We start from the raw sequence: 15,181 nt of genomic DNA, 5'->3' as shown, positions 1-15,181 counted from the left end.
CGGATCGCATGATACAAACAGCTGCACGCTATAAAATCATGCTGCTGGACAAATTACACACGTCAAGTCAAAGGGATCCTTTCAAACATAAATTGACAACAAAATTTAAAAAAGCCGCAAAACTGATTGAACTTTTTCACAGATTCCCAAGTTCCATAATCAACATATTTCTCTTTATGTGGGATAATTTCACCATCATAATAAGTCTAGTTAACCGAAAATAAAAAAAAATATATTAATAAAAATAAAAAACAGGCAACAAAAGCCTCTAAAAATAGCTAAACAGCTGACACTTAATGGTCATCTAATTTGCTTTCGTCACTGACGTGGGAGACACAATAAATATTTAATAAATAAGGCTACGTCACATTTCCTGAATTTTCTTAAGTGTAAAAATAACTTAAAACATCCTTACACATGAGCACTGAGTTCTAATTTCTTGCAATTTTTGTTGCCTTAAGAAGGCACAAATTGTGAATATATCACCTCACATAGTGCAAAGGAATCACTCATAAATAATATCGCCTAAATGAGTTCTTATTCAAAAAATATTGAACTTGATAAATAGATACACTATGTACAAATCAAAATACTTGATTATAAATTACCTTGCCGATGCAAATAGAAAGTTCTACTCACTGACTTTAAATTAACCTTAACGCCATAACATCAATTTACAATTCCCATCACCTCAATGTTTGATTTAGGGGTGCTAGTCTTGGGAGAAATTGGATGCTTATCACTCTAAAGGGTTGAAGGGTCAAAGAGTAGTTTTAGGCCGATCACTAAGATGGGATGAAAATAATCAGCTCAAAGCTGTGAACCAAAGTCGATAAAGAATCAGTGGGTGAGTGAAAACTTTTCTCTCACAAAATTCATGTGCCCAACTTTTAAAAGCTTTCTAATAAGAAAACTGATAAAAGTCATCCACAGGTTGCTCTTACTAACCCAGCACCTTCAGAGCATAGCCCCACAGTTAGAGATTTTTCAACTTGATCCTCTAACACTCCTCTTTCTTTTTACACACAAATAAGGAAACAAAGTGACATCTGTGGGCCAAAGGTATTCATGTGAAACATACAGTTCTCAGGAGCATTGTCCTTCCTAAATTTTCTCTCCTCATTCCTCTCCATTGTCCTGGTCTTTAATTGAAGAAAAGTGGCAACAGGACAGGGAATTAATCCCTTACAGAACAGAAGCTTGACTGTGTAAAAACTGATTTCCAAGAAAATTCTCCTGCCTGGCTGGTCAAGGTTCCCCCACTATTTAAGGGTGCTTACAGTGTACTAGTCGAATCCTTCCCATGTGGGGGGAGCTGCTTTTCCTTTTGAAGAAAGAAGATTTGCTAATAACCTGTTAATAGGAGAAAATGAGAGAGATTGGTTGATAAAGTCTAGCTTTAGATACAGAATATACCTTGGCCTACATGTAGCTCCTGTTGGAAACTGCTGTGGGGGGGGGGGGGTGGAGTATTGCTCTTCTACTGCATAGCCTCTCCCTACCCAGGAGTATAAATGGGTAATAATGAACTGTTGGAAACTATTGGGCTATTGAAGGGGGAGGTTTGAGGTGGGGGAAGAGAAATACTCCTCATCCGTTTATACCCACTGTAGAAATGTAACCAAGATAAGCCCTTGCAGAAATGGGAGTCATCATACCCTGCCAAGGAAAACTTAGCTCTCATGCATCAATAGTGAATATAGCCCATGACAGTAGAACATAATATTTTTACAGAGTGCTACTTACCTTATACCATAACCAAACAGGCCTAATGCAATGCAGAGAGCAATAGATGCATCCAGATACCATATACTGCTGCTGTATTGATGGACCATTGTACTTATAATGATACCCAGTGCCATGATTGCACCTGCTGTAGAATTAATAGCTGAAAAGGAAACCATAGAGTGATGTAAATGAGATGCAATGATGTCAGTATTGTAACACAATGATCACTAACATCTTGGTAGGCAGTTGGAACCAAAAGTTGAGTGGACTGCAGGCCCTGGTTGTTCAAAGGTTGGATAACCCTATCCACCGGATAAATCTCTATCCCGTGGATTTGCTATCACTTGTTCACTGGATGACAATTTATCTGTTGGCTAATGTTATCCACCCTTTATAAAACTGGGCCCAGTACTTTAGGTTGTGGCACTCACTTTGTCCCCCCCCCCCCCCCAGTACATAAACCTAATCACATAAATATTGTAACTAATCCGAGATGATAGCTCCCAGAAAGCTTGATTTTGCCTTTAGCACTTGCATAGTATTGTACGAAATACACCTGCTTGATATTTCAGGATTTTTTTCAATCTTGCTGACTAGATAATGAAAGTACATAATCATTTGTCCTGAATCCTTTCCCCTGAATCAACAACAACAACAAAAAAATCCAATTGAAATTAATTCTTGATAGCAGGGTTGAACCTTTTAAAAGGGTTTGATCCCCTATTTAAAATGTTAGTCAATTAAGAATCCTTGATTCTAAATCAACAATTTTAAAACGCTCTTTATCAAACTGGAAATCATGCAAATTTAATTTGCATTTTAAAAATTGCACAATTTCATTTCACCAAGTTAACCCTTTAACTCCCCAGATGTCATTAGTAATTCTCCTTACTGTCTGCCATACAGTTCTTGTGATGTTAGTTTGGGGAATTTGATATTGGATCAACTTATAATCTCCTAATTGATATTCTTCTTTATTCTCATCACTTGTCTGCGTGATATTGTATTGATATTGTAAGGAGAAATTCTGTCTTGGTCACTCATGGGAGTTAAAGGGTTAAGAAAACAGAGTCAGAAGGATGCAAGATATTTCTATTAATAGGAATAGTCAGAAGAAAAATAAAATACACCATAGTGTTTTGTTCTAACCATACCATCAGTTCGTAGAGCTTCACTATGTAGTTTTTCAGCTGTAACAAATTTTATCCAGGCTAAAATTGTAAACGCCACTAAACTGACACCAGAAATTGCCTCAACACCTGTGAACTACATTAAACAAATGTACAGCATGTGAACTTTTCATTCTGTATAAGGTAAGTCCTCTAGAATTAAGATCAGCATCTTTTAAGAAGAGTCACTTATTTCAAATTTACATCAGTCTGGGATGCAGATGCCATAAAATTGTACACTCATGTGAAGTACACATAGGGCACCTGAACAAGGCCTCAGGCATTCACCCATTTCTAAAGGAATTTAAGTATAATTATGTGGGGTTGGATGAGGTACAGCCTTGAAAAGTAAAAAGAATAAAATAATAATAATTATTATTATAATTACCAAGCATGCACTGGGTTAGAACCCACAAGGGATGGGGAGTCAAGATTGTTTCCAGAATAGCCAAAGAAGAAAAACAGACAACAAGGTGAGCAAGGCAAGCCACACCTGCCCACAGCTTGAAGAGATATGCCAACTGAGGTGGTAGTTAGTTTCCATTGGCTTTGTTCCTCTGGGACTGGGCAGGAATGAGCCAAGTCAAAAAGAAAATTGACTAATCAAAGTTTCTAAAGAACTGTGGTGCTGAATAGGCAGGAGAATTTAGCATTCATGATAATTTGATTTTATCAATTGAGTTGATAGTGTAAATTGGCAATGTTTTGAGTGTTATCTTTTGGTCAGGGTGAATTGCAAAGGGCCAATGCTTGCAAACCTCAGCTTTGAAACTCTACTGAGGCCGATTTACATTTTCAACTCGGTTGATACAACCAAATTACTTTGTGAAACTCCCACACTGATGCAGCTAAAAACCAAAACCAAAGAAGGTAATTGAATGAGATGATAAGCTGTTACCTTACCCTTATAGGATGCTTTTCCACAATCAATGACCTGACTGCTCTAATAAATATTCCAGTACCAGATAACACAAATAATGCAGCAATTGCTATACATGCCCTAAAAAGAAAAAAAAGACTCTTGGAGAAATAAATTTTTTGATTTTCTAACATGATTATTTACATGTACATAGATTTGATCAGGTTTACCTTCTTTCTCTTTCCCAAGAGTAAGTTTGTCCGGCTAAACCACAGAATCTCCAAATTACAACCAATGATGAACAAACATCTAGTAGTGAATCAAACTGAAAGAGAAAATTAAAGATACAGTCAGTCAGATTGTTTCATGCCGAAGGTGCAACAAATGGTTTTTTTGCTTAAGAACAAGGCAACTTACAGCAAAACCAAATGCAGCTGAACTTCTCACCAAGGTAGAGATGACTGTGAAAATAGATAATTTCAATTCAACAAGACAAGAATCTAATAAAATCACGGAGCTATCAAATTTGTTTATAAAACATACTCATACCAAATGCACAAACTCCAATCACAAAAGTTGTAAACACAGAAGCGTATGATATCACAAGGGCTGCCTTCCTCCACCTATCCATCAACTGTGTTGGCATCTGCTTTTCTTTATGGAGAAGATAATCTGCAAAGAGAAAATGAATAAAAAGAGTCAGTGCTACTGACAGCCCACCAATTTACATGGTTAGTTCTCCCCTCTAGCTGCAACACATTTCCTTGTAAATTGGTTACAAGAATTTGGTGTTCAATCAAGATAACATCATGTACCTGATAAGTTTGAGTATTCTCAATACCAGTCTGCTAGATAATGTATGGATACTCTAGGCAGAATTTACATCTTAATCACTTCTGGGAGTTAAAGGGTTAAAATTTATTAATATTGTAGGGAGAAATATGTTTGTCATAACATCACAGAGTGAAATGGTAATTACAAAGGTTCTAGATGTTTGTTGTATTTTATTCAAAATTAAAATAAACATTATATGCTTTCCTCAAGATGAAAAAAACATACGAAGCAAACATAGTAGTGGACAGGTATCCAAATAAATTATACAGTATGGAAAAAGGCTTCTCTCAAACTAAATAAGTTTTTGCGATAAATCTGCCAACTTATCACAGCTTAAGAAACTCATTAATTATGAATATCACAAATCAAAGGAAACCAACCATGAGTAAAGCTTCTTTGACCACATCACCATGAACAATTGAAAGAGTTTAAATGAAATTGAATTGACAAATCTGGTGAGAAGTCAGACATTTGGTTAACAGATGTTACAGCTTCTACTGGTTTAATTTTAATCCAACTCAGCTTTTATCAGGACATTTTAAGCTTTGTCATTTAATGAGTAAGCCCAACAGAAACAAATCACAAAAATTGAAATTTTTGCATATGACCAAGATAGGAAAAAAAATTACCTCCTTATAGAAAAAATGTTCCGGCTTTTAAAGAAACTTGCGAAATAACTTGTAATGCGACAACTTTTACACTAAATAAAATTTATCGCCTCGCTTTTCCAAACAGATGGAAAATTTCTGAAAAAAACTTTACAATATGAAGACCACAGCTTGAAATAAAGTTATCGCGTTTTGGAGAAATGTCAAATTGCACACAGGTTAATTATCATTTTAACTGGAAAACCACTTGAATCTCTTTGGGGAAGTATTAATGCTAAATAAAATTTCATTAATTTTTAAATGTGGTTTACGAAGGGCGTTCAAACGTCATCTTCTCGGAATGAACACAATTATAATATTATCATAATTGACCTTTTTTTTAATCGAAGGCGACCTCGATATCAGCCGGATTCTTACAGGTGTTGTTCGCGAAAAAAAAGACTATGTCGAGATAAAATTTCCTTCGCTCCGAATCGGCCTCAAAAAACACTATCCTTTTCGTTTATTTCCTATGCCTGCGTTTTCCTGAGTGGGTCAATCAGAATTAACTAACCATGGTTAAAATTGTAAAGTGCAATTATTTTAAATTTAGACTAAATTATTCCATTTGGATATTTTCCTAAAATAGAACAGGAACATTCAAATTTTCTCTTCCGTGGATAATAAATAAAACGTCGCTAGTGCATCATGAAGCATCAATCATATGATGTCATATTTTGAAGTGTGAAAACTGAAGAGGCAAACAAGGAAAAACACGAATCTTAGCGCTTCAAGCATAGTCAGATCTACCAACTTCTCTGCAAAATATTCGGCATGTCTAGGCTGGTACCGACTTATATGGCGCAAATCGAAAGCTGTTGAAAAGCAATAAAATTCTTATTGAATAACTTTCACAAAAGTAGCCCGAAATTAGCCCTCTCAGCTGTCAAAACAAAATAATCGTCCGATCGTTAACAAATTCCCGCCGAGATTGTCACGAACGAAATCAATACACAGTTAACTCACCGTCATCCATGGGCGAAATACAAGGAAATCCTTCCAACTCTTTGGGTTTTTCTTCAGCATCACTGACGCTTGTTAAAAGGACGGTCGAGGTCCCGTATTTGGTTGTATCTTCCATGGCCATTTAAGCAAATCGATCATTCCTAACACTAGGCGACGTCCATATCGACTATTGATCCCTTGATGCAGTGAATACACATTTTAAGCGTCGTACAAACTTTCCTTGGAAGTCTGGGTAATTTTCTCTGACTTGGGGGTGATCTGGGAAGAGGACGAGAAAATCAAAACTCCTGATCTGATTGGTCAAAACCTGTGATAATTTCAGAAGTAATACGTATGAGAAATTCTCCGCCTTAATGATCTTCTGACGCGAATTCTGTAGTTAAGGTACTTAAGGAGGCCTGTGAATCTTGTTAATACGAAGAGATGATTTCATCCAGTTATTGTTTTAAGGCGAAGAAACTCTTGATTTCAATAAACTCAGACTAAAAAAGGATTAGTGGGTAAATATATTAGTGGAAAAAAATAAGCATTTGCAAAAACTGAAAGTAAACGAAGACCAAAAACACAGAACTTCAACGGGGTAGCCGTTACGTAAACAGCATGAGTGACGACCAAATATTTCAGTGAGTGACGATTGCGTGACAGTTTTCCAAAGCAGGTACAGGTAAATGATTTCACATAAACCAACAGAATAATGATAGAAGAAAGTAGAAACCCATTTCACTCCCGAAAAAGAGAGTTCTTATTATGGTAAAGCCTTTATGCATGCTACCGAAACCTTTTGTTGTGGTTTAATTTTATCCTTGGTTCAAATTTTACTTTCTTTTGTTTTTTGGGTATTGAAATGTATGATAATGAGTTTGAAACAAAGGAAAGAAAATTTGAACCAAGGATAAAATTGAGCTACAACACCTTTCCTTATTGGGACTGGGATGGGTTAACCCCCTCACTGTTCGAGGAGGTCTGGGAAAGAGGCCCGCGACATTTCAGTTCTTGATGTTAAAAACTTAACTTTATTCGTCTCTTGAAGGGTGTCGTTTCATCCCTCTTGAACCGGAAATTAATTTACCCTTAATATTTGTTTAAAATCAAAATCTTGTGTTTGGTATTTGGAGCTCTACTTCTCAGCAAACGGGGGAGTTACAATCTCTTATTGGAAGAGATTGTGAATGAACAAAAACCATTTGTGTCACTGAACAAGATCGAACACAATTTGGCTGGCTGTCGGCTTTTAGGAAAATTAAGTTATTGTTGCTCTTCTGTTTGTTTTTTAATAACTTGAAAAACAACAGGTTCTTCAGCTTGTTTGGTGATGTCCTACGTTCGTATTCTGGGTGGAACAGCAGCAGTTAGCTGCAGTCTTTATGCATATTACAGATTTCGTGACAATGGAAGACAGGTTTGTGAAATAAATCGATTTCTTTCTGCTTAAAAAAAATATTGAGGCGTCCTTTGAAAGGAATGCGTTACATTTGGCCGGGATTAAATACAATAATGTTCGTTTTTATGTCGATGACTTCGACTCCTCTCACAAATAATCCTATATTTAGCAATGCAAACAATAAAATATGCTTAGATGACTGCCCGTGTAGCAAGGAGTTATTGTTATTTCTAGCTGTGTGGTAATTTACACATGTACTGCAAGGGTACAGCTTGGTAAGGTCTCTTGCGTGTATGCGAGCCCCTTTCTTTCCGAAATGAGTGATAATTTACGATGCTAAAACAAGATGGCATATCCCTCAAAGGCAAGTATAACGACACTGAAACGTTTTCCCCGGCATATATCCCTCTTTGATTATGTACTGCCAGGTTGAAGTAATAAACTTTACAAAACCTTACATTATTTCTTTTACCTGAAGTGCTCAGAAACCATTGGTTATGTGAAGTTTCATGTAGAATTAAAAAAAGGCTGTGTTAGTTTTACATTGTAGTTATGTAAGATGTGGATCAGATTACATGAGAACTGACCAAATTGTAGCATCGAATTTCTTCCTAAGATATCTCCCCTGAATCACAAATTAAGGTCAGGAGAATAAAGGAAATGATCACTATCTTAAAATGCTCTTGATTGTTAAAAAAATTCTCCTTATCAGCTTCTTAGGAAATTTACTGTTAAAGAGAGCAGTTTTGTCCAAACATACATACTGGTGTTAGGATACAAAGGGTTAATCCTTTAACTCCCAAGAGTGACTAACATCTAATTTCTCCTCACAATATCACCACTGAATCATACATCAATGTCATGAGAATAAAGGAAATGATCACCAACTAAGGAAACTCTCGATCATTAAACAAATTCTCCTTGTCAGCACTTTAGTAAATATACAGAGAACAGTATAGAGAATTTGAATACTGATGTTAGGATATAAAAGGTTAATTTAATATAAATCTTCCCTGTCATTTAGAATCCTCTGCTGTCAGTGTCTGCAGCAGAGTCAGCTGTGGCTCAGAGACCAAACAATCCATTGCCATCTAGATCAGTCCAAATTGACTCCTTGAAAAACACACCAGAATTTGATGTTTTAGTGATTGGAGGAGGTGCCACTGGATGTGGGGTGGCTCTGGATTCTGTCACCAGAGGTACAAACCTGAAATAACAGTTGAAATGCAAATTTTATGGAAAGCTAATTCATTCAGGATGTATTTTTGAGGAAGAGTTAGTTCATTACAATGTGCATGTGGAGTTATGCAGCTGATTTAACCCTTTAATTCCCAGAAGTGATAAGCATGCAACTTCTCCCAATAATATCCATACATTAACCTGCACACAGATAATAAGAATACTTAAACTAATCAGGTGGAGGTTGTTATCTTGATCCAACACCAAATTCTCGTAACTAATTTTCAAGGAGATGTGTTGCAGCCAAAGGGAGAATTAACAATCAGATCTTGGGACTTAAAGGGTTAAGGGTTTTGGTTGTGTTGTTCATTTCATCATCAGATAAATGAATAAAAGGAGTTAATTTCTAAAGAAACTGTGGTGCTGCATCAGTGGGGCATATTACAAGATATTTTGCTTGTATCAACTGGGTTGATAAAGTAAATTGGCCACCATGAAGAGTTTCTAAAGCTATTTTGATTGTTGGCCCTTCCTTGAAGCAAACAGTTAGTTTCCTTAAGTTATTTTTTCCATAATGAACACTTTGAAGAATACTGATCTGTGTGGATTAATTCCTTAGGGTTAAGTACAGCTTTGGTGGAAATGGATGACTTTTCATCTGGAACAAGCAGCCGCAGTACCAAATTGATTCATGGAGGAGTACGCTATCTACAGAAAGCTATCATGAAGCTAGACAGAGAGCAGGTCAGACCTGTGGATTCTTATGTAACAAAGGGGATTATTTCATCTTATGTTAATCTAGTGAGGTTAAGATAGATATTATGGCAAATTTATGTTGTATATAGTTTATATATACATTTAGATTTAATTTATTTTTCTTAGCTTTTTGAAAAATAATGCAATAAAGTTGTTTATCTCCTAGGTTACAAAGTAATTCATAATTTGTCTTTAAATTTACAGTATCGTCTAGTCAAAGAAGCATTACATGAAAGAGCAAACCTGTTGGCTATTGCTCCACACTTGTCTGCACCATTACCAATCATGTTACCTGTCTACAGGCAAGTTCAATGTAGAGCATGTTTTACGTTAGAGATTTCTCCAAGAGAACCTTGTCTCTAACAAGAAGTACATGTAATGGTATCCTCCAATACTTGGTATTTATAGCTCAGTGAAGCTGTAAAATTTATTGTAATGGGTGTAAGCAGAAGCTTTTAATTTAGGGCTTAAGTTTTCTGGTACAAGTTCCAACCATTTAACAAATATTTTGACCCTTAGGTGGTGGCAGCTTCCTTACTTCTGGGCTGGACTTAAGATGTATGATCTTGTCTCGGGGAGACAGCTTCTCAAGAGTAGCTACGTTGTTGGGAAGCAGAGGGCCTTGGAACTTTTTCCAATGCTCAAGAAAGAGAAATTGTGTGGTGCTATTATCTATTACGATGGTTAGTAATTAAAAATATGTCTTTCAAAACTGCCTTTACCAGATTGCAATAGCAGTATGAAGTGATGTGATAATTACACCTTTGACTCCTTAAGAGTGACTTGTATCTAATTTCTCCCAACAGTATTATCCCTGAATCACACATTAAGGTCGCAAGAATCTAGGAAATGATCACCTTCTAAAGAAGCTCTTGATTGTTAAACAAATTCTCCTTGTCAGCACCATAGAAAGTGTATAAAGAAAAGTATGGAGAATTAGGATACATTTATGTATACAGAAGTTAGTGTTTAAAGGGCTTAGTTACACATTTCTGTTGATGTGAAGATTGTCAAGATTGCATCCACAGGGCAGCACAATGATGCAAGAATGAATCTTGCAATTGGCCTGACAGCTGTCAGGCATGGAGCATCAGCTGCCAACCATGTGGAGGTCCTGTCTCTCCTTAAAAAGAAGGGTATGTTCTGTGAGTTTTCAAATATTAGCAATCATTGATGGAAATTGATTTTTTTTTTAGCTTGGCACCATGTTGTCTGTTACAGTAAGGCAGGGGATTGGTGATTCCTAATATCCCAGAGGGCTCTGATTATCCTAGGGAACTCTGAATAATCCTATATGCAATTTTATCACATTAAGTGAGATGGGACTGAAGATTATGTCTGGTGTACATGTACAACCTGATTATGCAGCTATCAATCATTGCTCCTTACCCAAAATGGGCTTCGAAGTTTGTATGCAAGTAGTAAACATATAAGCCAAAGGTTTGTCATGATAATCATATTTTTCATTGCTGCTCATTTACACATGAGTGGTATATCCTGTCCCTAACAAGAGAAAAAGCAGGGAAATATAATTACAAAACAAGAGGGGGATGTAGGGGAAGGAAGAAAGGATTTAACCCCTCACCCATCATTCTCAACTCCTTCCCACACCCCTGCCAAAAGTTATATGCTTGCTTTTGCACCTGTCATCTTTGACTGAGAATCTGATGCAAGCTAATTGTACTAAGACCACAGAACTCAGATTTGTTGAAATTGTATTTCAGTGGAAAGTGCTGAGGAAGAAAGAGTTTGTGGAGCTCATGTAAGAGATTTGATTTCTGGAGAAGAATTTGACATAAAGGCTAAATGTGTTGTGAATGCAACTGGTCCTTTCACTGATGCCATCAGGAAGATGGATGAACCAGCGGAAAAAAACATTTGTCAGCCAAGTGCAGGAGTACATATTGTCCTCCCTGAATATTACAGGTATTTTGAATACAGAACTCTACGACAGTCAATTATGTTAATCAGAATCATGCTAAAGTACTGCTCAGAAATGTTGTGTTGAAAGTATCACGTGAGAAGTACCTTGTTCAGCATGATCATCATTACCACGAGGAAGTATGGCCAAGAAGTTTTCCTATGAATCGTCACACACTAGACTTAACACAGACTTAACCCTTTACCTCTCATGAGTGATAGAGACAGAATTTATTATTACAATATTAACCATTTCGCCGCTAAGAGTGATTACTATCTTTTCCCCTGTCAGTATTAGCCCTAAAACAAACATTAAAACAAATAAATAAATTAGGGGGATATGTAGTCGATGCAATACCAAGTTCTCCGAAACAAACATCATGAGAATGGTATGGTAGACAGTAAGGAGAATTACTAAGTAAAAGAGATCTTGGAAATCGAAAGGTTAAAAATTCAAGCTTCCTATTGCGGCACGTTAAACAATACAACTGTATTTGAAAGTACTCTACCGTAGCTTTCATGTCAGTGGTCACAAATGAGGTTTTATTTTTAGACTTAGAGGTAATAACCACGTAGTACCCGAAGACAGGAATGCGTCTCTGAATCAAGAACAATTGTTTGTGTTGATTGTTTTGTTTCCGTTCACCGCAGTCCATCGGACATGGGACTTCTAGACCCTGCCACAAGCGATGGGCGTGTCATTTTTTTCCTCCCATGGGAAGGTGAGCCGAAGTTCTTTGCAGTAATGGAAAAGTTTGACCAGTTTGCCGTAGAGTAACCTTTGGCTGTAATATTGTTGTTGTTTTTTGTAATGTTACAGGAAAGACGATAGCAGGTACTACTGATACACCAACAGAACTGTCGTACAACCCCTTACCAAAAGAGGCAGAGATACAGTTTATTCTGAGTGAGATAAGACACTACCTGAGCCCAGACGTTGACGGTGAGTAATTTCTATCAAACGGCAGTGTGGGGAAATTTTTTTTTTTGGGGGGGGGGGGGGGAGAGGTTTACGAATGTTTACACTCGGTCTCAGTCCATAAGATGCAAAAGAACTTTGCAAAGTAATTTCCATTCTTTTCTGACGTTTGGTCAATAACGAGTGTATCTCTTTTTTCTCATGTTTGGTCGATTGCGTATGTTATATTATCCAATTATCTTTTTCACACTTTCTTGCAGTTCGCCGTGGTGATGTACTAGCGGCCTGGAGCGGGATTCGGCCCTTGGTCATCGATCCCAACTCCAAAAACACAGAATCCATCGCTCGAAACCATCTGATTCTTGTCAGCAAAAGTGGACTGGTGACTATTGCCGGCGGCAAATGGACAACTTACCGATCCATGGCCGTGGACACGATGGAAGCTGCTATAAAGGCGTGCGGGCTCAAACCAGCCAGAGAGTGTCAAACAGATGGACTTTTTCTCGAGGGAGGGGAAGGTTATTCACCGAATGACTTTATACGACTTGTGCAAGACTTTGGTCTCGAAGTGGAGGTTCGTAAAATTCTCCTTAGCGCTCTTGAAGGAGCTACATCAATTTCCAAGGAGAATTTTTATTGCTGTCTTTTGTAATTTTTTTCATTTCATGTTTCTAACACAGATTGCCAAACATCTCTCCCACACTTACGGCAACAAAGCACCAGAAGTAGCCAAGCTTGCCAACATAACTGGACGTCGGTGGCCAGTCGTGGGGAAACGCCTTTTGGAGCAATTCCCGTACATTGAAGCAGAAATTAAATATGCTGTGCAGGAATATGCGTGTACGGTGGTTGATTTTCTCGCCCGAAGAACGCGTCTAGCGTTTTTAAACGCGCAAGCTGCCGCGGACGCCATTCCGAAGATTGCCGATATCATGGCGAAGGAACTGATGTGGTCCAAAGCCAAGAAAGAGGTAACTGATGAATTTTCATGGGAGATAGGTTTTTGCATTGCACGAGAATTCCAGTCAGGAAAAGCCGAAGTGACTTCGATTTGTCATCCTACGTTTGTTGCTTATAGTGACGTCATTTATACGTCTGTCCGCCAATAGATCATAAGGAAGAACCAATCAAAGTGCGTGTATCATTGACCTTTTCAGATGATAACATTTCTTTTTCCAGGCTGAGATAGCAGACGCTAACAAGTTTCTCGAAGCCATGGGATTAGAGGTTCTTGACCACGTCCGACGCGTGGAGGTCAATTTCAACAACGACGAAATCAAAGAATACGAGAAAATTTTCCAAAAAGCCAACAAATCAAAGCGGGGGTGTGTGACCTCGATCGACTTAAGGAACATGCTGAAAGCTATGGGTGAAGATGTATCAGAGGAACATCTTCATGAAGTCATAGCAGAGGTGGATACCAACAGAAACTCGTGTGTCGAACTGGATGAGTTTTTGCAGGTAAAAAAAAGTATTTTTCAGTAAATTAAGGATTATTCATAACCTCTCGTTCTTTTGTTCTTCCGGTTATCGACTCTTTCGTTCATTTTTTCGACCGTTCAATAGTTCCTTTGTTCTTTATTTGTTCCTTTTAACTACTTTTCTTAAAGTCGGCTTTCCATTCCATTTTCCTTGCATGGCCTCGCATTTCCCATTTTCGCGTGTCCTACTTCATAAAATCTTTGATGCAGTATCAAATTCTTACTACTAACATCAATAAATGAAGCGGACGATGGTGCGAGAATTATTATTTTTTCTGTGCTTCAGGTCATGAGTGCTATCAAGACTGGAGCAGTCGCCAACAATCGGTTTGCCGTCATTATAGACCGCCATCATAAACACTTGACACGTGAGATTCCCGTGGATCGTAGCGGCGGCGGGCTATGACGTGGTCAGTCAATTCTTTGAGCCAGAGCGCCTTTTTTGGCGCCCATTTATCACGCGATCCATTACTGACCAATCACTTTTGTGATAAATTACGGTGACTGCGTAAATATTTAGCCAATCATTTACGGTTTTTTTTCCTTCCCTGAAGTACTGAGAAAATTACGTAATTGGAAAAATTGGAAGTTTAATCAAATTACCTGAGCAAAGGGAATGAAAAAAACGTGGTGTATTGAATCCATTCTTAGTACTATATGCCATATTAGTTACCAGTCTATCCACAACGTTATACTGAATTGTTTATAGTTTCCAAACGAAAATAAGAACTCGTATGACGTAACCACATTTCTCGTTAACCTGTGTGAAGTGTAAAAGTGGATGTAGACTCTAGGTAACACAAGGGAGGGGAAAAATTGTCTTGTTTCTGAACAATAACAAGAAGAGTTTTTTCGATTTAATTGTAATGTTATTAATTAATCATAAAGTTATTATCAATCAATTAATAGCAATGCTACTTTGCTAGTAACACTCGATTCTCGCTTCCTAATAGCACATTCGGAGTAATGAAGCATCGAACGGCTAAGCACAGTTTTTTTCTTTTCCTATGATTTGTCGCTTTTACTTCGTCAAAATATGTTTGTACATGCATAAACTATTAATAGCAATAAGTAAAAGTTTATAGGTACGTGAAACGACGCTAAGCCAGAATTTGTATCCTAGTGGTAACAATAAAAATGTGTGTATTTTTTGTTTAATTTTTACTTTGATTTCCAGTGCGGCAGAACTTATTACTAGCGCCAAAGGCAGGATATGTCACCGATGGTAATCGCGGGAAAAATTATGAGAGGCAAGCGCGGCAAAACGCGCATAAGCCAAGTCACATGTCCTTTTGGACTGATCTTTTATCGGCTGAAAAAATGGCATATTAGCCGTGATTGG

At 37.4% G+C, this 15,181-nt stretch overlaps 2 protein-coding genes across 2 annotated transcripts; one reads left to right on the top strand and one right to left on the bottom strand.

Moving 5' to 3' along the window:
- Window positions 1–154: 154 nt before the first annotated feature.
- LOC113681773 (transmembrane protein 163a) lies at window positions 155–8,791 on the bottom strand. The gene is made up of 9 exons (XM_089194788.1): window positions 8,057–8,791; window positions 6,204–6,461; window positions 4,306–4,428; window positions 4,174–4,217; window positions 3,987–4,081; window positions 3,801–3,897; window positions 2,883–2,994; window positions 1,747–1,888; window positions 155–1,353 (listed from the first exon to the last, which is right to left on the bottom strand). The coding sequence occupies exons 2-9, from the start codon at window positions 6,322–6,324 to the stop codon at window positions 1,287–1,289; spliced, it is 801 nt and encodes a 266-aa protein (XP_089050914.1). The 5' UTR covers window positions 6,325–6,461; window positions 8,057–8,791; the 3' UTR covers window positions 155–1,286.
- On the top strand, window positions 7,152–14,997 carry LOC113681806 (glycerol-3-phosphate dehydrogenase, mitochondrial). The gene is made up of 13 exons (XM_027198929.2): window positions 7,152–7,602; window positions 8,609–8,783; window positions 9,383–9,507; window positions 9,724–9,821; window positions 10,039–10,202; window positions 10,548–10,655; window positions 11,244–11,445; window positions 12,091–12,161; window positions 12,260–12,382; window positions 12,619–12,932; window positions 13,039–13,329; window positions 13,538–13,819; window positions 14,126–14,997. Exons 1-13 carry the CDS (start codon window positions 7,516–7,518, stop codon window positions 14,243–14,245), a joined length of 2,160 nt encoding a protein of 719 aa, XP_027054730.2. The 5' UTR covers window positions 7,152–7,515; the 3' UTR covers window positions 14,246–14,997.
- Window positions 14,998–15,181: the final 184 nt, after the last annotated feature.

This window comes from Pocillopora damicornis, chromosome 14 (assembly GCF_964200805.1).
Source record: "Pocillopora damicornis chromosome 14, jaPocDami1.2, whole genome shotgun sequence".
Taxonomy (NCBI): Eukaryota; Metazoa; Cnidaria; class Anthozoa; order Scleractinia; family Pocilloporidae; genus Pocillopora; species Pocillopora damicornis.
This window is presented reverse-complemented; position numbering and strand designations above follow the sequence as displayed.

Bases quoted from the DNA above. Each gene is read 5' to 3' on its own strand.
- LOC113681773 (XM_089194788.1), bottom strand. From the start codon at position 6,324: ATGGCCATGGAAGATACAACCAAATACGGGACCTCGACCGTCCTTTTA. The intron at 4,082-4,173 runs GTAAGTTGCCTT...TTTCTCTTTCAG, and splicing joins CAGCTGCATTTGGTTTTGCT to TTTGATTCACTACTAGATGT. The intron at 1,889-2,882 runs GTATGGTTAGAA...TTTCCTTTTCAG, and splicing joins TGAAGCTCTACGAACTGATG to CTATTAATTCTACAGCAGGT.
- LOC113681806 (XM_027198929.2), top strand. From the start codon at position 7,516: ATGTCCTACGTTCGTATTCTGGGTGGAACAGCAGCAGTTAGCTGCAGT. The intron at 7,603-8,608 runs GTTTGTGAAATA...CCTGTCATTTAG, and splicing joins TTCGTGACAATGGAAGACAG to AATCCTCTGCTGTCAGTGTC. The intron at 13,820-14,125 runs GTAAAAAAAAGT...TCTGTGCTTCAG, and splicing joins AACTGGATGAGTTTTTGCAG to GTCATGAGTGCTATCAAGAC.